Source organism: Panthera tigris, chromosome B1 (genome assembly GCF_018350195.1).
Source record: "Panthera tigris isolate Pti1 chromosome B1, P.tigris_Pti1_mat1.1, whole genome shotgun sequence".
Lineage (NCBI taxonomy): Eukaryota > Metazoa > Chordata > Mammalia > Carnivora > Felidae > Panthera > Panthera tigris.
In genome coordinates this window covers 199,928,348-199,946,845 of record NC_056663.1, presented here as the reverse complement: position 1 = coordinate 199,946,845, position 18,498 = coordinate 199,928,348, and the positions used below count along the sequence as shown (strand labels likewise).

Below are 18,498 nucleotides of genomic sequence, written 5' to 3'. Positions count from 1 at the left end.
GGTACCCTTTTTAAAAGAGAAAGGAGGCTGACGCAGTTTAAATACTTCTGCTGGCGTGGCCGTGCCCGGCGGAGCACCCCCTCCTGGCGCCAGCCGGCTGCAGGCGCGCTGGTGCTCACGGGGGAGCCCGAGCTGCCTTGAGCCAGCCAGCGCTCCGGGCCTCGCAGAAATCCCCGGGGACTTGCGGTCACGGCGAGCCGCTGGGTGGGCGGCTGGGTGCTGTGGCGTCTCCCACCGCCCCATCTGAGGACTCGCCTTGGCTCTAAGGCCTCCCTCTGCTGGCCAGAGGCTCCCCTCAAGGTCCAGCGGGGTCCCCTCCCTGTGCCGCTGGAGTATCTCTCTCCCTCCCTGGGCCTTCGCGGCAGGTGCACGTTGGGTGTTTGAACTGTCCGCCCCCAGTGTCCACAACCTCCATCCCCAAGGCTCGTACGTCCCCAAGGTCCTCCCGGAGCTGGCTGGCATGGCTGCCTCCTTCCCGGCAGGCTGGGCCTCACACCCAGGAGGCATTCGGGTGAGTGAATTCAGGCCTCGCCCCGCACCCCGCACTTGGGAGTTGAGGTCAGGGCCAGTCCTGGGGCGGAGGCTGCGGAGGTCCCCAGGGCGCGGACACCGGAGGGGCGACAAAGTCCGCCTGGGGACAGAGAAGGCAGCAGCCCCAAGGGCCACATATTTTCTGGCCACGACTCGACAGGCTCCTCCCCGGGCCTCCAGCCCTTGGTTCCAACAGCCCAGCGCCCTGCCGACGAACGTGAGCACACACGTGACCTCTCGGACACTTACGTTCTCGGCCACGGACAGGGACGGAGGTGCACCGCGGCCCGGGAGGAGCCCACGGTCACTCGGAGGGTGGCGGTGGTGCCGGACCGCGACACCAGCACTCCGAGCAGGCTCCAGGGTGAGTGCGCACCAGCTGCTGGGTCGGGCGCAGAGGTGGGAGCAGCCACCAGGCCACGGGGGTGGGCGAGTCGGAGGTTCCCCTTCAGCTTGGGGTGGGGGCACACGAAACTCCCAAATCCCTTGACCAAATTAACCTGACTCCTTCACTGAACTGGGCCTCGGTGGATTTTCAACCAGCACGACGCTCGGAGTCAGGTGTTGCCGTACTTTAAGGTGGGAACTTCAATTTTAAACCAAGCGACAGTGAACACAAGTAACAATTTTACATGACTTTTATTTAATAAAACCACATATTTACAATTCAAAAAGTCCTAATTTGATAGACTTTACTAAATAAAATTAAAGGTTAACTGTACAGGCAATTAAAACATGATATGTAGCAAGTATTATCAGGAATTTTTCTATCCGCAAACTATTTAAAATAGTCAAAAACTGAGCAGTTAAAAAGTACCATTTAAAGTGAACAATGTTTCTAGGTGAGCTTTCGGGGACCGGTGGGGACGCAGCTTTTGACCCTAAAGTGCCAGACGCGCCAAGGTCCCGAGCCTGAAGTCCTGGAAATCGCGGGCACAGGAAGGGGAAAGTGCAGACTTCCAAAGGGGCGTGGCATTTCTACTGGTTTCCAGTCTTCCTCAACGGTGGCGTCCAACAGAGATGCCCGGCCGGGTGCCCTCTGCAGCCCTCTGCGGAAAGGGGCCACGGGACCCTGCGTGGGGACTCAGGACCCCCGGCCTGTGAGGGGGACACATCAAACCGCAAGACCTCACGTGGTCCCTGAACAGGTCACGAAAACCTCTTCCGAGCTAAAGATTCGCTAAGGATTCCCGATCGGCATGGGATCCCGTTTAAAAACTTAATGCATCAGTAGTGACATAAATCGAAGAGATTTAACGTCCAACTGCTGGGACAAAACAGGGTTAAGGGCTGGGTTCTGAATGCACGTGACGTCCCACAAACGCGTTCCGCGGCAGTGGCACGACTGCCCGTGGCGTCGCTTCCTGTCCCGATTTAGGAACATCTTTATGTACAGTAAGAAAATATATACATCTTTCCGGACAGAACGCCCACATCACGGAACGCAAGTCAGCACGTGTGGGAGGAACGGCCGGGCCGCCCGGGCGAGGGGCCGGCTCAGTGTGGGTTACATTCAGCATCGCGGTGTCCGGGGACGGCTGCGTCTGGAAGCGCGAGACCTCGGTGAAGACGGGACGCCCCCCTCCCCGCCCCCAGAGGTCGGGAGAGTCAGCACTTGAAGGCTGAGGCAGAAAGTGTATCCAAGATGATCTACAACCTCCTGGGAGAACTCGGTTAAGCAGACACGGGGCGAAGGCAGTTCGAGAAAACAGGACGCACGGAAGAGGGCTGGGGTGAAGGGCACGAACGTGGCCCCGGCTCCGCAACTGGCCGTCGCACCTGCGCGTGTCGGCAGCGGACGTGGCGGGCACGGAAAACCCGTAAGGGCGAGGTCACGGTCGGGCCCCGGCCCCCTGCCGGTCTCCTTGCCGCACGCCTGCTCTCGGGGCCGAGGGCGGACGTGCAGCTGAGGGGGCGGCGGAGGGCCGGGCGCAACCGACGGTGCCCTCGCCCCGTCCACGGGCACTCGCACAGCCCGGCTGGCACACGGGAGCCGGCTTCCACACAGCTGCCCGTCCTCTGGGCTACTCCGTGTGAAACCGCTCGTGTCTTTGAGTTTGGACAAACAAAGCTCTTACAACAAAATTCGTAAAAGTCAGTCAAGGGAGAGTCAGAACAAGAAAGCTGCCGGCTGATGAACTTGGGGGAAACCAGCTAACGTGGGGAGAGGCGCACAGGACAAACACCGAGAGCCCCGAGTGGCCCGTCCGTACCACTGGAAGCGTGCGGCCTGCTCACCGGCCCTCACCTCGGTCTACCTTGAAGCCGAGTACGCGAGGAGGGAACATGTGGTACCAGGACCGGTCCTGCCGTTCAGGTGGCAACAGAAAGAGCGGCAGCCCGTGACAGCAAGGGAGCAGGCTCCCCGCCCCCCCCCCCCCCCCCAAGCCGCCTGGCCTCCGCAGATGGGAGGCGTGGCGGTCCTCCCGTGCTCTTTCCGCCAGGTCTCGGGCCGTCCGTGTGAGCAGCTCTTCTGCTCAGGAGCTGGAGGGCGCAGCAATCTCGGAGAGCACGGGTGCCCCGGAACCTTCAGCGTGCACGGGACTCGTGCTGGGATTCTGTCAAGGCCACGATGGAGAAACGCCAACCCAGAGGTCAGGTCGAATCCCAGGGAGCCCTCGGGCACTCGTGCGTGACCGCCCTGGGACAGCCCATTCTCCTTTCCCGCAAGCTTGGGTAGGTGGGCTGTGAAAACATCACCTCCAGCTCTGGACAGGTCGTCCCGGGAACAGAATCGACAACCCCTTCCCTACTCACGTACGTAAATGAGCCAATAACCTCTCCGAGGCCTCCCTGGGAGGATTTCTCACACACCTTGGCTAAGGAAGACTGTAATGTACTTTTCATCAGTTGACATAAAAGCATGACAATTTAATTAACTTTCGCTGAAATAAGGGGAGGGGGGATTAGCCACTGCCTTAGGTTTAAACCATGCAGAGTATGCAGTGTTGGCCCTGGTCAACACTGGCCCATCTTTCCACCGAGCTTCTTAAGGCTAAGCCTTGGTGTAGTTCTTTGAAAGTTGTTTGTTTTGTTTAAGGCCAACTCCAGTGTTAGGATCAAACGTGAAAACAGCCCGTTCTCGTCCGCGGTCAGCGCGTGCGTGCGTCCGAAGCCACGCAAGGTGCCACCTGGAGGTCTGCTCGGTGCCGAGCGCGGGTCCGCCTGTCCCCTCAGTGTCTGAGCGACGGGCTGCCTTTCTCCACGTCCCGGCTGTCCTTCTGCAGTGCGGTCAGTACCTGGAAGCACAGGGAAGGAACGCCCGTGGGTGATCTGCAAGGACACTGGACACAGGTGTGGTGACGGGACACACGGCCTCCTAGCCGGGGCCTCTGCCTCCCCACGTCCGCCGCTGCCCTGTTCCGCCTCCAACACCCGCAGCCAGGGCCCTCTTCCAGACGTGAGAATCCAACCGTGCCGCCTCCGGCTAACGCCCTACAACCATGTCCCAGCAGCCACGGTACCAATGTCCACACGGGGCTACAGGGTTCTCCTCCCACATCCGGCTCCAGCCCCTGGGCTCACCACCCCCAAGCCAGGCCACCCGCTCCGGCATGCCATCGAGCGCCCCCGGACCGTTAGCGCGGCCGCTCCCTGCCTGCCTCTCCGCTTCAGCAGCAAACTGTGCTAACAGACCCGGGCTCTTCTCGGGCCCTCCCGCGCTTCCCCAAAGTGACTTGGCTCCCAACTCTGCGCTCTCTCGGTTCTTGGTTAACACCTTCGTTTTTAAAGACACTACATTCCACCGCGACGGCTTCACACAGCAGTGGCAACAGCACGGGCTCCCTAAGTCGGCGCGGCTCACGCACAGCGGCTGTTAGCACACAACAAGCCCCGCAGTCAGGCACCTGAACAACGGGCGCTCACGAGATCGGCTGTTCAAGCAGCACACACGTTCCAACCTGGATCTGCCCGATTCCACAACCAAGCGCTCCTCTCCTGGGGCCAGGCACTGTGTGATGTCAACTGAATCACAAATTACATGGGGTAGAGCAGAAACATCTTGTGTAGGTTTCAAATAAATCGCACGGAAAGACTAACGGTAGATAAAGGTCCCCCTGTCCAGCTCTGCCTCCAGGGGACTGCCAAGCAGACGCGGACATCTACTGGTTTTGGAAAGCTCGCCAGGGTCTTAACCCGAAGCACGGCATTTGGGAGAATGTATACAGACCACAACTCCTGTGGGACTTAGAACGGTACCAACTCGACGCCCACCTGCACCCCCAGCATCAGGCCAACGACTATCACGATCCCATTATTAGAAAACGTCCTACTAGTCACGAGCCTCTGACCTAGCTTTAACCGAACATTTTTACCTTGTCCTAAAACACAAGAAGCGACACAGAAGACCTGGGTTTACTCCTTCCCTGCGTGTGTGTGTGTGTGTGTGTGTGTGTGTGTGTGTGTGCCTGTTGGCGGGGGGGGGGGGGGGGGGACACATGGGGATGTGCGGGCTGGGTGCCAGTGACAAGCAAAGGAACGTCAGCAGACCCATGACTGCATGTGTAGACAGCTGCACGAAGCCTGCCAGGAAAGGCCTCGGCTCACTGCCGCGACTTCAGGGAACCACCGCGAGCAGGTGCATCAGGCAGACCGCAGCACACCCCCCCCCCGCGCAGGGCACACGGCCCAGGCACTGCCCACCTTCAAACTCTCAACCATTCTGAACCCGTGGCCCCGTGTCTTCATTTCGCACCGTCCGCTTATTTCTTAACCAGAGGAAGGCTCTCTCTCTGCCTGTCACCAGATCCCTGCTAAGCGGACCGCGAGTCCTACTCACACACGAGCCGAGCGTATTCCGTCCCAGTTTTACTGAGGCGTACTTCCTTAGCGCGTCATCTGTCCGGTGAGAGCGTACCGCTCGCTCAGTGGCGTGTAGCGTGGCCATGCACGTGGGCGACACCACCGCGGTCCGCTTTAGAGCGTCTTCGCCGCCTCAAGAAGGACCCTGCGAACTCCCGTCCCCCCTACCCTGCCCGATCTCGCCCACTGCCTGGGGAACCACTCACCTGCCCTGGACTTGCCTACGAGCGGAATCATAGGGCACGTGGCCTTCAGCGTCTGGCCTTCTCACACACCACACACGGTTTTCAAGGCTCACCCACGTATGCGGCAAGGCAGCACGTGTGCAGCATTTCAGAAATGCAAAGCCCATCACCCTCGGCACAAAACAGGGCCTCTCCCCGCCCCCAGTTAAAACCAGGGGAGCACCTCATGGCATTGCCCAAGGTCCCGTCACAACAGCCGTGCTTCTTCCCAAAAGAGCCAGACGGGAAGGGAGTCTGCCAGCCAGACCGAACACATCACAGGGCGGCAAGGACAGAAAGGGCCAGCTCAAGGGCCAGGACAGCAGACCCAGGTGACAGGGGAACTTCCCTGTGGTTAATCGATGTACTCCATTGTACGCTTTCAAAAGGGTGAATTTTATGGTACATAAACTGCATCTCAATAGAACTGTTATAAAAATAAATAGGCTGCTGGAGCCTGATCACCTTCACAGTATTACGACCAAACATAAACACCCGAACACGACCAAGCCGGTGGATCGAACAGTCACTTTACAGGAAACAGCCCGTACTGAAGACCACGGTAAACACCCCTGCAAGGGTACAGCCAGCAAGATCCAGACCCTAGGAAACCCTGTAGATCCAATGCCCCCATTTCTTCCATAAATACAGAAGGAGGGATAAGAGGTGGGGTAACCTATATAATAAAAACAAAAGACTAAAAAGATCTTTCAGCTACCGGCAACGTGGTAGCTGGCTCCAACCTTATTTGGATCTTGATTCAAACCAACTGGAAAGCCACTCTGATACTCGAGACTGTTAGAAATCTGAAAACTGACTGGCTGACAAAGATGTAGGGTCTGTGATCTATTTTATTCTAATATGGATTTAAAATCTCCCACCAACACCCTATCTCTCAAAAAATAAACAAACATTAAAAAAATTGCTTAAAAAAAAAAAAAAGGTGGCACCTGGGGGGTGGGGCTCAGTCAGTTAAGCGTCTGACTTCAGCTCAGGTCATGATCTCATAGCTCATGGGTTCGAGCCCCGGGTCGGGCTCTGTGCTGACAGCTCAGGGCCTGGAGCCTGCTTCGGATTCTGTGACTCAATCTCTCTCTCTCTCTCTCTCTCTCTCTCTCTCTCTGCCCCTCCCCTGCTCATGCTCTCTGTCTCTCAAAAAACAAATAAACGTTAAAAAAATCGTTGAAATCTCCCACTAACACAAAGGGTAAATGAGGGATGTGCTGTTTGGCATACACAGGGGAGTAGAAACGTCCACAGATAACTTCCCAGTGCGACCTGCCGCTCAGACAAGCTTTGAGCCTGTAAGGCTCAAATAAGCCTGTAAGAAGCAAGGCTTGTTTTTTCCTTTTTTGCCCAATAAAGACTTGGAACCAGACAACACCGGCTAATCCCCCAGGGGACAACCCTAGACGGGACGTCCAGAGGAGGTGAGAGCGATCTAGAAGGAGGAGGCCCAGGTTGGACTCGCTCCCACAGGGCAGCTCAGCCACTCCCCCAACTCAGCCACCAGAGGGCCAGAGGGCACAGCCCAGGGGAGCCACCCTTCAGCCCTCCTGCCCTCCGCTGACCGCTGAGGGCAAGCATTTCGCCTTTGTGGGTCTCGTCTGTTGATCAGCGATGGGGGACAATCCCTTCCGCCCGGCGCCAAGCACAGCAGTGGGGGTGGTGGTGGCGGCGCCTGGTTTACAAAATGCCTTCTAACCTGTGGACAGCACAGTGGCCCCCCGGCACCACTGCAGAATGGCCGAGAGGCTTCTGTTACCCGCCCCTCCACCTGTCCATCCGATGACCCCCCGTGGCAGAGCCCAGCCTCAAACCCAGGCTCCTCATCCAAGAGGACTTTCTAAAGAAAGTCCAAGGAGGACTTTCTTTAGAGAGGGCTGGTTTCTCAAAAGGCAGCAATGAACTTCCTCAGTCATGCTACTGAGCCAAACTGCTCTGCAGGGAAAAGAGAACGAAGGATCCGTTTACCTGAGCCCACTTCTTGTTTCGACTTTGCATCTGAATTGTAGCTATGGAGGCGAAAACTTCCTCCGCGGGCAGGTCCTCTGGGAGCCTCGTAAGGAACTGGGCTATGTGAATGAAGTCCATCTTGGTCAGGATGTCCTCAAACAGCTTCAGGATGCCCAGGGCCGTGCGGAACAGAAACTCCTCGCCGTCACGACAGAACACATCCCATATGCGACAGGCCAGGTCGAGGGGCAAAGACTTACTATATAAGGTAAAGATCCTGGAAAAAAAAGTTTTGAGTTTTTCAGGTTTTGGATGGCACAAAGAGTGAGTTCGGAATCCAGGCCTAATTCGTTAAGAACACCCCGAGTCAGTGATGTTCATACTTAGACACAAGGTGCGGGGGTCGAGGCCCGCATTCATTCTGAAGGCCGATTTTATTAAAAAAGCACTATCGGCTTTCATGCAGATTCTCTGTACCTTCTCTATATCGCTGACTCTGACTGCATCCATTCAACAAGTATTTATCGAGAATCGACGATGTGCTTACTCTGTGGAAGGCGCTGGACCCAAGGTTAAGAGCTTAGAGTCTCAGGGAAATCAAAACAGTCAACAGAACCCTGTAACCAGTGTAGGCACGTGCACGTTACTTCTCAAGAGTGCTGTGTACTTTCTCCCCCTGGGAGTCTGTGAAGGAACAAAGCAAACTCTTCCACGAGAAACCGATCTTGTACTTAACGAAAACCATCAGGTTAAAGAAAAAGTGAAGCGCGCAGGCACTATCTTCAAATACTGTGACAATTACCATCCAAACTACCCAACAAATACCAACTTGGGTGACCAACTGCATCCTCGGGTTTAAGCATTTCTAACCCGGAAAGTGCCCGTGTCACAAAGCGAGGCGAATCCAAAGAGACGCAGGCCAAACGGATTGTCTGTGAACCCACCCTCCTGCCTCAGCCGGGAGACGCAGCCCGGGTGCCATCCCCAGGACGTCTGATGACCCCTAGGACCAGCCAGATGCTCCCTCTGACCCTGGGGCTTATAACTCGTGTTTGCCCTGCTGCTCCCCACGGAGACGCTCAAGAGCAGGGACCCTGGCCAATTCCCTCCAGGCGAGCATGTGGCACAGCACCCGGCCGTCTCCGCCGAGTAGGTAAGTGAGTCGGCACTCCGCCAATCTGCTCTAGTGTCCCAGACGTTAGCGGCTCTCCCCACCTCCGCCCCAGCAGCGGTATTCATCAGAAGTGGGGATTCTCGGGGCGCCCGGGTGGCTCAGTTAAGTGCCCGACTTCGGCTCAGGTCACGATCTCAGGGTTCATGAGTTCGAGCCCCACTTCGGGCTCCAAATTCTCTCTCTCCCCCTTTCTCCCTGCCCCTCGCTCACTCTTGCTCTCGCTCTCTCTCAAAAATTTAAAAAATGTGACAAAGAAGTGGGGCTTCTCAGTTGCTGGGGCACGTCCCCTGTCCCTCCCGGAGAATCGCCTGTCCACGGTTTCAGTTTTCCCTTAGTGCCCGTGTCCACTCTACACACACACACGGGGCCCGTGAAGGCACCTGGGCTCCAGTGTTGGACTCAGACTATGGCGCTGCCCTGGTCAGAGAGTAACGTCCAGCCTCCAACAGCAGGACTCTGCTTCCTATGATAGATGTCACCGCAAGTTTGTGCCATCCTGGCAAACGCGCTCACGAGGCTCCCACGCACGGGCTCTCCTGTCTGCAGTGAACTCCAAACTCTCACGTGGCAGCGTGCTCAGCCCCAGAAACAGCCTTTCCCCCAGAGCCCAGAGGAACACTTCAGGCAGTCCGGGGCGTGCATGCAAAAGAGCGTGCTAATTAAGACCCCAAAATATCCAAGGCTACCAAACTCTAACAAGAGTTTTAAGGAAGGCATAACAATTTAGATTTCATTCGGCCCAGACGATGGAACAGGCAGACAAGTGTCACAGAAAGGCCCTACCTCATACAAACCACAAGAGCTAGGTTTAAACTGAGGACCTACTATGTGCCGGGCACTACAGCGGGCACATCACAAGCACCCCCCCCCTCAACAGCCAGAACCACCCTGGGAGACGGGTTCTTTTAGCTCATTTGACCACAGGGAACTGAGTCCCAGGTCCTGCCACCGGTAAGTGACAGAGCCAGGCTGTGAACCGGACTCCAAAGCCCATGCCCTAAACGACCGGACTGCTTGCTCTACTCGGTACCGGGCGAGACACGTTTATCTATCTGGTTATTTATTTTTAAAGATTTCATTCTTAAGTAATCTCTATGCCCAATGTGGGACTGAAAGCCCACAACCCTGACATCATCCACGGACTGAGCCAGCTGGGTGCCCCAGGACACTTTGTTTTTAAAGTCACAACAAGACTTAAGCCTGAATTGTTAACATCTCAAAAACGGAAAACCATTTTATCATTCGGTCAAGAAAACATAGTTAAAGAAAGATCCGAGAGACTTTTTTACGTTTATTTATTTATTGTTAGTAATCTCTATAGAGATTAATCTACAGAGATCAAGACCACACGTTCCATCGACGGAGCCAGCCAGGCGCCCCAGTTTTTTTTAAAGTTTATTTATTCATGAGATCCAAGAGATTTTTTTGTTTCTAGTCTGAATCTAGAGAACATTCTCAGTTCTACCTACAAAGTGTACATTATTAACGCTATAAAAAAAGTGCAGAACTGACCTCCTCCAAGATACTCTCTTACCTGCCAGTTCACTCCTGGAAAGCAAACCCTTGACATCTTAAAAGCGGCGTCTTAATAAAAAATTATCGGAAAACGGACAAAGCAACAGGCAGAGAGCGGAGTAACAACGAAAAAAATGCATCTGACGTGACATCCCTGGGTTCAGATTCACGTGCGCATCTCCACAAACTACTTTAGCCGTCCTGAGCTTTGTAAAAGTAAACATCTGAATGACCAGGAACGCCACGGCCAGTACCCGCCACGCACCCCTGCTGAGGCCTCGCGTCCATCCGCTGCTGCATGCGGAAACTGCCCACACCCGAGCCCTTCTGATGCTGAGCAGATCGGTCCGTCCGTGAAGCTAAGTACCTCTGAGCCTACTGCTAAACGCCAATCTCTGCGTTTTGGTGACGAGGCTACGTGGCATCAGACACAGGGACAAAGTTCCCCGCCCTCCGGAGCAAAGGGGATAAAGTACCCAGCGTGTCAGACGCTGAACAAACACAAGCAGGGGTAGGAGACACGGACTGCCGGCCTGGATGCGCACACACGTGTGAATGCACACACACACTTGTCAACAGGATGGACGAGGACGCGGCGTGTCCATAAAGCCCAGAAAAAGAGGCCACAAGCCAAGGGACGGGGTCTGGACGGTGTCCAGCCAAAGGAAGGTGTCCCCAGCTGTGAGGAAGGAGTGAACCTGGCACGGTCGAGGAGGAACAAGGAGGCCGCTGGGCCGAAGGCAGAAAGAGCAGAGGAGAGAATTCCACGGAGAAGCCCGTGCAGACCCGGGCCCGGCACGGGCGGGCCTTACAGGCGGCTACGAGGTCTTTGGGTTTTATCCTACGTGCAAGGCAAAACCGGCGGAGGGTCTGACCAGACGAGGCCCCTGTCCACTGTGCTGAGACGTGCCCGTCGCGGACACGGGCCTCCCTGGGCAGCCGCTGAAACCACCCAGGCGAGGTCAGTGAGGCGGCCAAAGCGGAGGAACTCTGGTCTCCGCGGTGGATAAATGCAACAGAGGAGTCAAGGACGCTGGGTTTCAGCCGTGCAACCTGAGGGATGGAGCTGTCGCTTAAGGAGACGTGGGGTCTCTGGCTGCGTCAACAACGTCAAGAGGTGAGTGTGAGGACACGCGGTCTGAGCGTCAGACGTCCAAGTGGCCAAATGATTTCATCCTTTATTTAGGACCTGGAGTTCAGGAGGGCTCTGGGCTGGTGACAGTCTGTGCAGAGATGGTACCAAACAGAGGCAGCGTCCCAGCACCAGACAGGGAAGAATGACAAACGTTGAACTGATCCCCGACACGTTCCCGTGTAGGAAAGTGGGCTGAGCCACACTGCACATCATTCACCGTTTCGTGTGCAGACCCAGAATCGTCAGGGCCCCGAACGTCACACCTTAAATAAAACGCGCCTTTTAAAGACAACATTTTGTAAATCCCCTCTCACTCTTAGAAGGCCGTTTCCGGGACCGTGGGCTTGGCCTGGTTTCTTGCCCGGTGCTGGCGCTGAGCCCCGTATCTTTCCCAACAGTCACCAACCTCGGCCCGCAGAGTCTCGGGGACGGCACGGTCCGGGCAGAAAGCCACGCACTCCTTCATCACACTCAGCCCCGAGATGGCCCCCTGGTCTGCCCTATGCCTCCCCCGAGCCTGGTGGATTCTGAGGCTTTCAGCAACCGGGGCTCAGCCCCTCGCCCCTCGAGCCCAGGGTCGCATAGCTCCGTCCCCTCGGGCTCCAGGGCCGACACCTCTGTCCGCTCACCCTCTTCCCACCCCTCCTGCAGGAGCACGGCTCCCACGGAGAGGGGCCTTGCGCCAGTGTCAACCGACCCCACACTCGCAGACGCTTGCCTGGATCTGAAACCATACTTAGCTTCAAACACCTACTGTGAGTAAGACACTGAAAGGGTCCTCCCCTGACTGCCTCTCAGCAGAGGGCGTTTCAGCAGGCACCGCTCACGCAGCTCAAGAGCGCACGCGCTCAGCTCCCGCTCCACCAGGCTCTGCCCTGGCCCCACAGCGGGGTCGGGGTCGGGGTCGGGGTCGGGGTCGGGTCGGAGCAGCGGGAACAAGGGGGCTGCTGTTTGCACAGGGCCCTCCCGCCCTTCCCGTCTCCAGCCTTTCGTGGGCTCTCACTGTGCCCAGTGCGCTCGGCTTCCTCCTGCTCCAATCCTGCACCGACCCGGGAGGGCACGAGGGACAGGGCCCCGAGGCCTGCCCAGGACGGCTGCAGGGTTCTCCCCGTGGTAGCAAGAGAGCATTCAAGGCTTCTTCTCCTCTGGACCACTGAGTATGACGGCACTTTATACCAAAAATGATAACTTCAGGGGCGCCTGGGTGGCTCAGTCGGTTAAGTGTACGACTCTGGATTTTGGCTCAGGTCGGGGTCTCACAGTTCATGAGATCGAGCCCCAAGTCAGGCTCTGCCCTGACAGCATGGAGCCTGCTTGGGATTCTTTCTCTCTCTCTCTCAAAATAAATAAACTTACAAAAAAACGATTAACTTCAGGTATAAATTCAACGAACGCAAATTAACGTTATTTCTGTGTTGCTGAACTACAGTGGCTGCAGTCTTATAAAGGACACCAAACACAGCCTCTGTGCATCCCTCTCCCCCATGACGTGCGGAAGGAACAGGCCAGCTTCCGGGGCTTCCCAACTTCCAGAAAACACCCTTCCCTGCGATGTGTGTTCTAACTGTTCGTCTGAGCCTGCAGGAAAGCAAGGGGGTTCCGAAGGGGGAGGAGGGGCTCTACTGCTTCCAAAGCCTTCACGGAGGCCAAGGCTCACTCTCAGAAACCAACCTGACCCTGGTCCAGCCCCAAGGGCCCGGCGCAAGAGCTGGCGGGGAGTGTGGACTTCTGTTCTGAGTGCTGCTTCCTACGGTCTACAGGGCTTATCCGACTGATCCTCGCTGCAACTCCACAAGGACGTACAATCCTCAGCCCCACCTTCCAGACGAGGAAACTGCAGATAAAGGGCGGCTGTGGAGAAGTGTATCTCAGCCCGAGGCACAAGAGCCACCAGGGGTCTTTGCTGCAGGGAAGCCACAACCAGAGACCCTTAAGGCCCCAATTCCCAGCTGTGCCCAGATTCTCCTAGGCCTACGAGCCTCTGCCCCCGACCCCCTACCTCACCACGCACTCCCCGTGTTCGTAACAGACTCGGCCGAGCAGCTAGAACAGACGCTGAGAAATGAGGAGCTACCACTTAGCCTGATTAGATTTTGTGAGGATTAAATACATTAAAATGCCAAACATAACGTGCATTCATTAAACACTGGGAGGCAGTTACTTAAGGCTCTGTTTCAACTCAGTTAACCAGTCCGATCCCCGGCCCGATCCTGGCAGCAGTCACGTCCATCTCGGTGCCCCCAGAGCACTTTCTAACTGGGCCCTCACGTCCCAGCCCCCAGCAGGGCCTGGCAGGCACCGGGCAAACCACGGGAGCCCCGCACCGTACCGCAGGCTCCGTGTGCGGCCAGGCTGGGGGCGTGCCGGTGACACGCGGGCTGCGCAGGCCCTTCCTGCGAACGGGCTTCTCACCGCAGGCTCAGACCCTCCCCGTCCGTGCACATGCACACACACAAACACACACACCGATGAAGGCCCCGGTGCACGCCAGACGCTAGCCCGGGCACTTGGGAGCTCAGCGAGGCAAGCCTTGCTCTTGGGGCGCTCGTAGGTTGACCTGTCACCCAAAAGTCAACATACACAAATAAACGAGTACAAGCTGCAACAGAAACTAAAATCTGCCAACTTTAACTTCACCCTGAGCCTGTCCCTCAAGGTAGAGCTGCGGTGTAACGACGGGCTCTTCAAGGACCCCCGGACGCTAATCGTGACGCGGACTGTGCTGTGGGTTCGTTAACTAATCCGAGATTACCGCAAAACCCACTCACATCTCTGGAGAATTCTGCCACTCGACAGCGACAAGGAACAGCCTGAAGAGTTCAACGGCCGCGTGTCCGTCCTCCCACACGGGGCCCGGCACTGGCCACACGGAGGTGACTAAGCTCGGTCCGTGGCAGGAACAGCAAGAAACAAAGGATGCCCTCAGAGTGGGTCAGGGCTGTGATGGAAGGAGGCATGCGCTGCAGGGGTGGAAGGAGAGAAAAGAACATTCCGGAGGAATGACTCTCCAACTGCGCCAGGTTAACGGCCTCTAAGCTAGAATGTGATCATCGCAGTGCAGAGACACCATCCTGGGAATAAAGCGGGAACAATTCCCAGCTGGCCTCCGGTGGGTGCACAGCGTGGCAGGAAAGAGTTGGTCCTCTTAGTGCCCACACAGCTCACCCAGGACACTCGGCCCGCCAACCCAGATGGGGCCCTCGACCCTGGGACACAGAACAGGCCAGAGAGCCTTCGTCCTCCGGCAGTTAGTAACCGGAAGCCTAGGTCCACCCCGGTTTACAGCACACGTCAGGTGCGGCCCCACCGCTATGGGTGCGCATGTGGCTCTGGGAAGGTGGCAGGACACACTGAAAAGGCAAAAGCTGAGCGCGACCGGCCTGGACCGCTCGCTACAGGTGTGACACCGGGCAGGGGCCTCAGCTTCGAGGGCAGGTCCTGAACAAGACGTGCTCTTCCCCTGGCTTCCTCCTCGCCGCCTGCCCTGTCCCCCACCTGAGCTCCTACCTGTGAGCACCCGGCCAAGACCCTGACTCACCGCAGACCATCAGTAACCGTGGACGGCGAGGGGGAAGTCCGGAAAACGTGGCTTTTCCTGTGCTCAAGTCAACCTACCTCCCAGCCCCTGCTGCAGCGGCAGATACAACGTCCTACCTGGTCCTTACTCTAGAAAGCAGTAAAGTAGGGGCCTCACCAGGGCATCGGGCGCCACCAGGACCCATCGCCACGGTCTTAGGAGTGGAATCCCTGAGCTACCTTTGCACCTAGACAGCCTGCACTGGCTTCAGTTTTTGTCACGGACGGTCCGGTCCAGGCGTTCCTCTCCCCAGGCACATCATCAGCGCGCTGACGCGATCTCCGGAGCCTGAGCTACGGGACCCAACGCTCGGGTGACACTGCCTTCCCACAAAGTCCCTCAGAAGGACTCCATGGGACAGCGCACGAGGTCTGGAGGGGGAACTTGAGTTTGGACGCCAGCCAGCCATGGCCTCGGGCAGGCCACGCTGCCTCTCTGAGCCTCGCTTTTCTATAAAACGGACGTGTCACAATTCGCTCCAAGAGTTTGTTCTGAGAGTTAAGGGAAATCCTGTGTGGGAGGCCCTGCCCCCGGGCAACATGGTGCCCCTGACCTTTGCCCCCACCTGGATCACAACTGCCTCCAGACAGAGGAGAAACGAACGGGTCCTGTTCGGAAAGGACGGTGCTCTTTACGCTGCCCCTGCTGACCCCGTCAAGATTAGTGCGCTGTGGGGGCACCTGGGCGGCTCAGTCGGTCAAGTGTCCGACTTCGGCTCAGGTCATGGTCTTGTGGTTCGTGAGTTCGAGCCCCATGTCGGGCTCTGTGCTGACGGCTCGGAGCCTGGAGCCTGCTTCCGATTCCGTGTCTCCCTCTCTCTCTGTCCCTCCCCGACTTGCGCTTTCTCTCTCTCTCCCAAAAATAAACATTAAGAAAAAAAAAAAAGATTAGTGCACTGTAAAATCAATCAGAGTGGGTGACCTCCAGCACTTTTTTATTGTTTTATTATTTTTAATTTTTTTAAATGTTTTTATTTATTTTTGAGACAGAGAGAGACAGAGCATGAGCAGGGGAGGGGCAGAGAGAGAGGGAGACACAGAATCCGAAGCAGGCTCCAGGCTCCGAGCTGTCAGCACAGAGCCCGACGCGGGGCTCAAACTAATGAACTGCGAGATCATGACCTGAGCCGAAGTCAAACGCCCAACCGACTGAGCCCCCCAGGCGCCCCAACACTTTTTTAAATAAATAGAACAGAACAGGAAATATCAGGATGCTTTACACAAAACAAGGGCTAGGTATTGTCTGAAACTGGTTTCAGTCCTGTATACAGAGCGAATTTCTGGGCACGTGGCCACACACCGCATCACAACACAGAAATAATTCCTGTTTGCGAGTCAGGGTGAAAAAGTCTGAAAGACAGTGTTCCAGGACAGTGTTCTCCAAACTTCGCTTTCAGCCTGAAATCCTAAGAATCTGAGTTGGGGCCCTAAAACAGGTAAGGCAGAAGTTGAAGACTCCGGTCTGGTCTGTCTCCCAACACACCCCCACGCCCTCCCAGGGCGAAGTCACGGTTAGCCCCGTGGCAGCACCAGCAGGGGTGCAGAGGGGAGACTAAGAGGTCATTTGCTAAATACGGGGGCCCTGCGAGACATGCCCGATAGGCCAGCCCAGAGCGCCCCCGCCCCAGGGGTCGCTTCACGGCCTGATGCTCACTACTCCGAAGCGACACCAGCTACAAGCTCCAACCCCCAAACCCTGGTTTCCAGCGAGTATTCAGCAGAGTCCTAATAACAGTCTCGGGGTTTAGGGTGGAGGCAACAAATGGCAAGAATCCCAACGGTTCATTCCCAAGGGGGCAGGCAAGTCTGCTTTATCTCAGGGCCTGAGCCTCGTTTCAGATGCCCAAAAATCAGACCAGCTCCAAATCCGTTACCAACAGTTTTAGATTCACTACGCGAGTGGTGCTGAAGCCCAAATGGGCCTTTGGGCCGAGTGACATCGTTTGCGTCTGCAGAGCCCCTCTGTAAGCCGGGCAGTGGCATCACCTTCTAAGGCCCTACAAGGCTCATCGCTGCAGGCGAAAGATGAGACAACGGGCTCGGAGAGGGTTAATGCCCAGCACACGGCCACGAGGCAAGTAACAGGAGAGGCTGGACCGGGGCTGAGCGTTCCAGAACCACACTCCTCCCACCTCCGCTCCCCAAGTCTGCCCCCGGACACCGTGCTCTCCGGGGTGACACGCCACCCCCTCCTCAGGCAGCCACATCCACCCGTGTGAACCCCAGAACTCTCTAACACCTGCTATCTGTGTGTCTACTCAGATGTGCGGGGGGTACCTCAAAATCACTGCGGCCAAGCCAAATCCGTTAGCCTCACTGCCCAATCTGGCCCGATTCGGACCTCAGCTGCTGGAACAGTCGTGCCCCTCACCAGATGGACAACTCTCGGCCTTCTCTCACACACGCACACCAACTCTCTCGGGGACCCGAAGCTTTCCACTCCCGGTCTCTCCGTTCCCCACCGTCCCCCAGCTTCTGAAGCCTCAGTTCGAGCACTGGTCTTTTCGCATTTGTCCCTGCCCCCAGGCTCCCCAGTAACCTAAGCCTCACTTCCAGATATAACCCACCTCCGTCCTTACCCCAAGCAAAAGCCCGCAAGCGTTCCCGCCGGCTCCATAGTCCTGCACCTAAGACCCACGCGACCTGGCCTCCCCACCTCTCTCACCTGCCCCCCTCACCCTCGGCTCTAGGCTCCAGCATCACCGAATGGACGGCCACGGCCCTGCTAATTCTGGACCACCGCGTGCCCACATCGTGCCTGGGCTCCAACTCGTGGGACACCTCTGTGCGCTGTGACCCCCCAAGCCTGGGTCCGGGGCTCTGTCCATCTCGCCCTCCTAACAGACAGCACGCACCACACGCGGCACAGCCACCCATGAACACACGCCTTCCCTCCGGACAGGGCTCCTGACGGGAGAGCACTGTGTCTCGCGCCCCACTCGTCACTAGGTCCCAGCAGAGAGCCAAGCACAGACCTGGGGCTTAGTGACATCTCGCTTGATGAATGGACACATGGCGCTCTGAAAGCAAATAGGTCCAGGAAACCATTTCTCCCCTTGAGGGAATAAAGGAGGACAGTCAGAGTCATAGGTAGTAATAAGGTGAGAAAACACATAGGAAATTCAGTCTTACCAATCAATTAGGTAGATGTCTGGAGTTAAGTTGTTTTTCTTGAAATGAGCAAATAATTTCGGCAAATTTTCTTCAAAGAATACCTCAAATGCAGCAAAATAGGTCAACATCTGGGGAAATAATGTGAAATGTACCAATTAACCGATTATCAGCACAGGTTTGCAATCTACAGAAGAAAGTCAACATTCTTAACGCTTTCAGGATACAATGGTCTTCTCGCGCAGTTGCTAACCCGTCTTGCCGGGGAACTCCTCGCCGGGCTCGGGCAATTTCTACATCAGCGCCTTCTCTAGTCGTCACAGGGGCATCACTGGCTACACTGTAGCATCTCCTCAACTTACAGATAAGAGAACGGAAGCCCAGAGCGGTCACTAACTTGCCATCGGTGTGCGGCAAGGCTGGCCTTGAACTGTGCTGCGAAGGTGGGGTCTTTGTGGGCTCACTGTTCTTCT

The 18,498-nt window shown here is 56.6% G+C and overlaps 1 protein-coding gene across 5 annotated transcripts in view; it reads right to left on the bottom strand.

The window, feature by feature from the left end:
* Positions 1–3,604: 3,604 nt before the first annotated feature.
* Positions 3,605–18,498, bottom strand: part of TBC1D14 (TBC1 domain family member 14) — a 106,843-nt gene continuing 91,949 nt past the window's right edge. For all 5 annotated transcript variants that reach the window (XM_042985018.1, XM_042985019.1, XM_042985015.1 and 2 more), the window contains 3 exons: positions 18,047–18,156; positions 7,533–7,791; positions 3,605–3,770 (listed from right to left, as the gene is read on the bottom strand). In XM_042985018.1, coding sequence (XP_042840952.1) covers positions 3,705–3,770; positions 7,533–7,791; positions 18,047–18,156 — 435 coding nt within the window. In that variant the 3' untranslated portion in view covers positions 3,605–3,704. The remainder of the gene's footprint in view (positions 3,771–7,532; positions 7,792–18,046; positions 18,157–18,498) is intronic.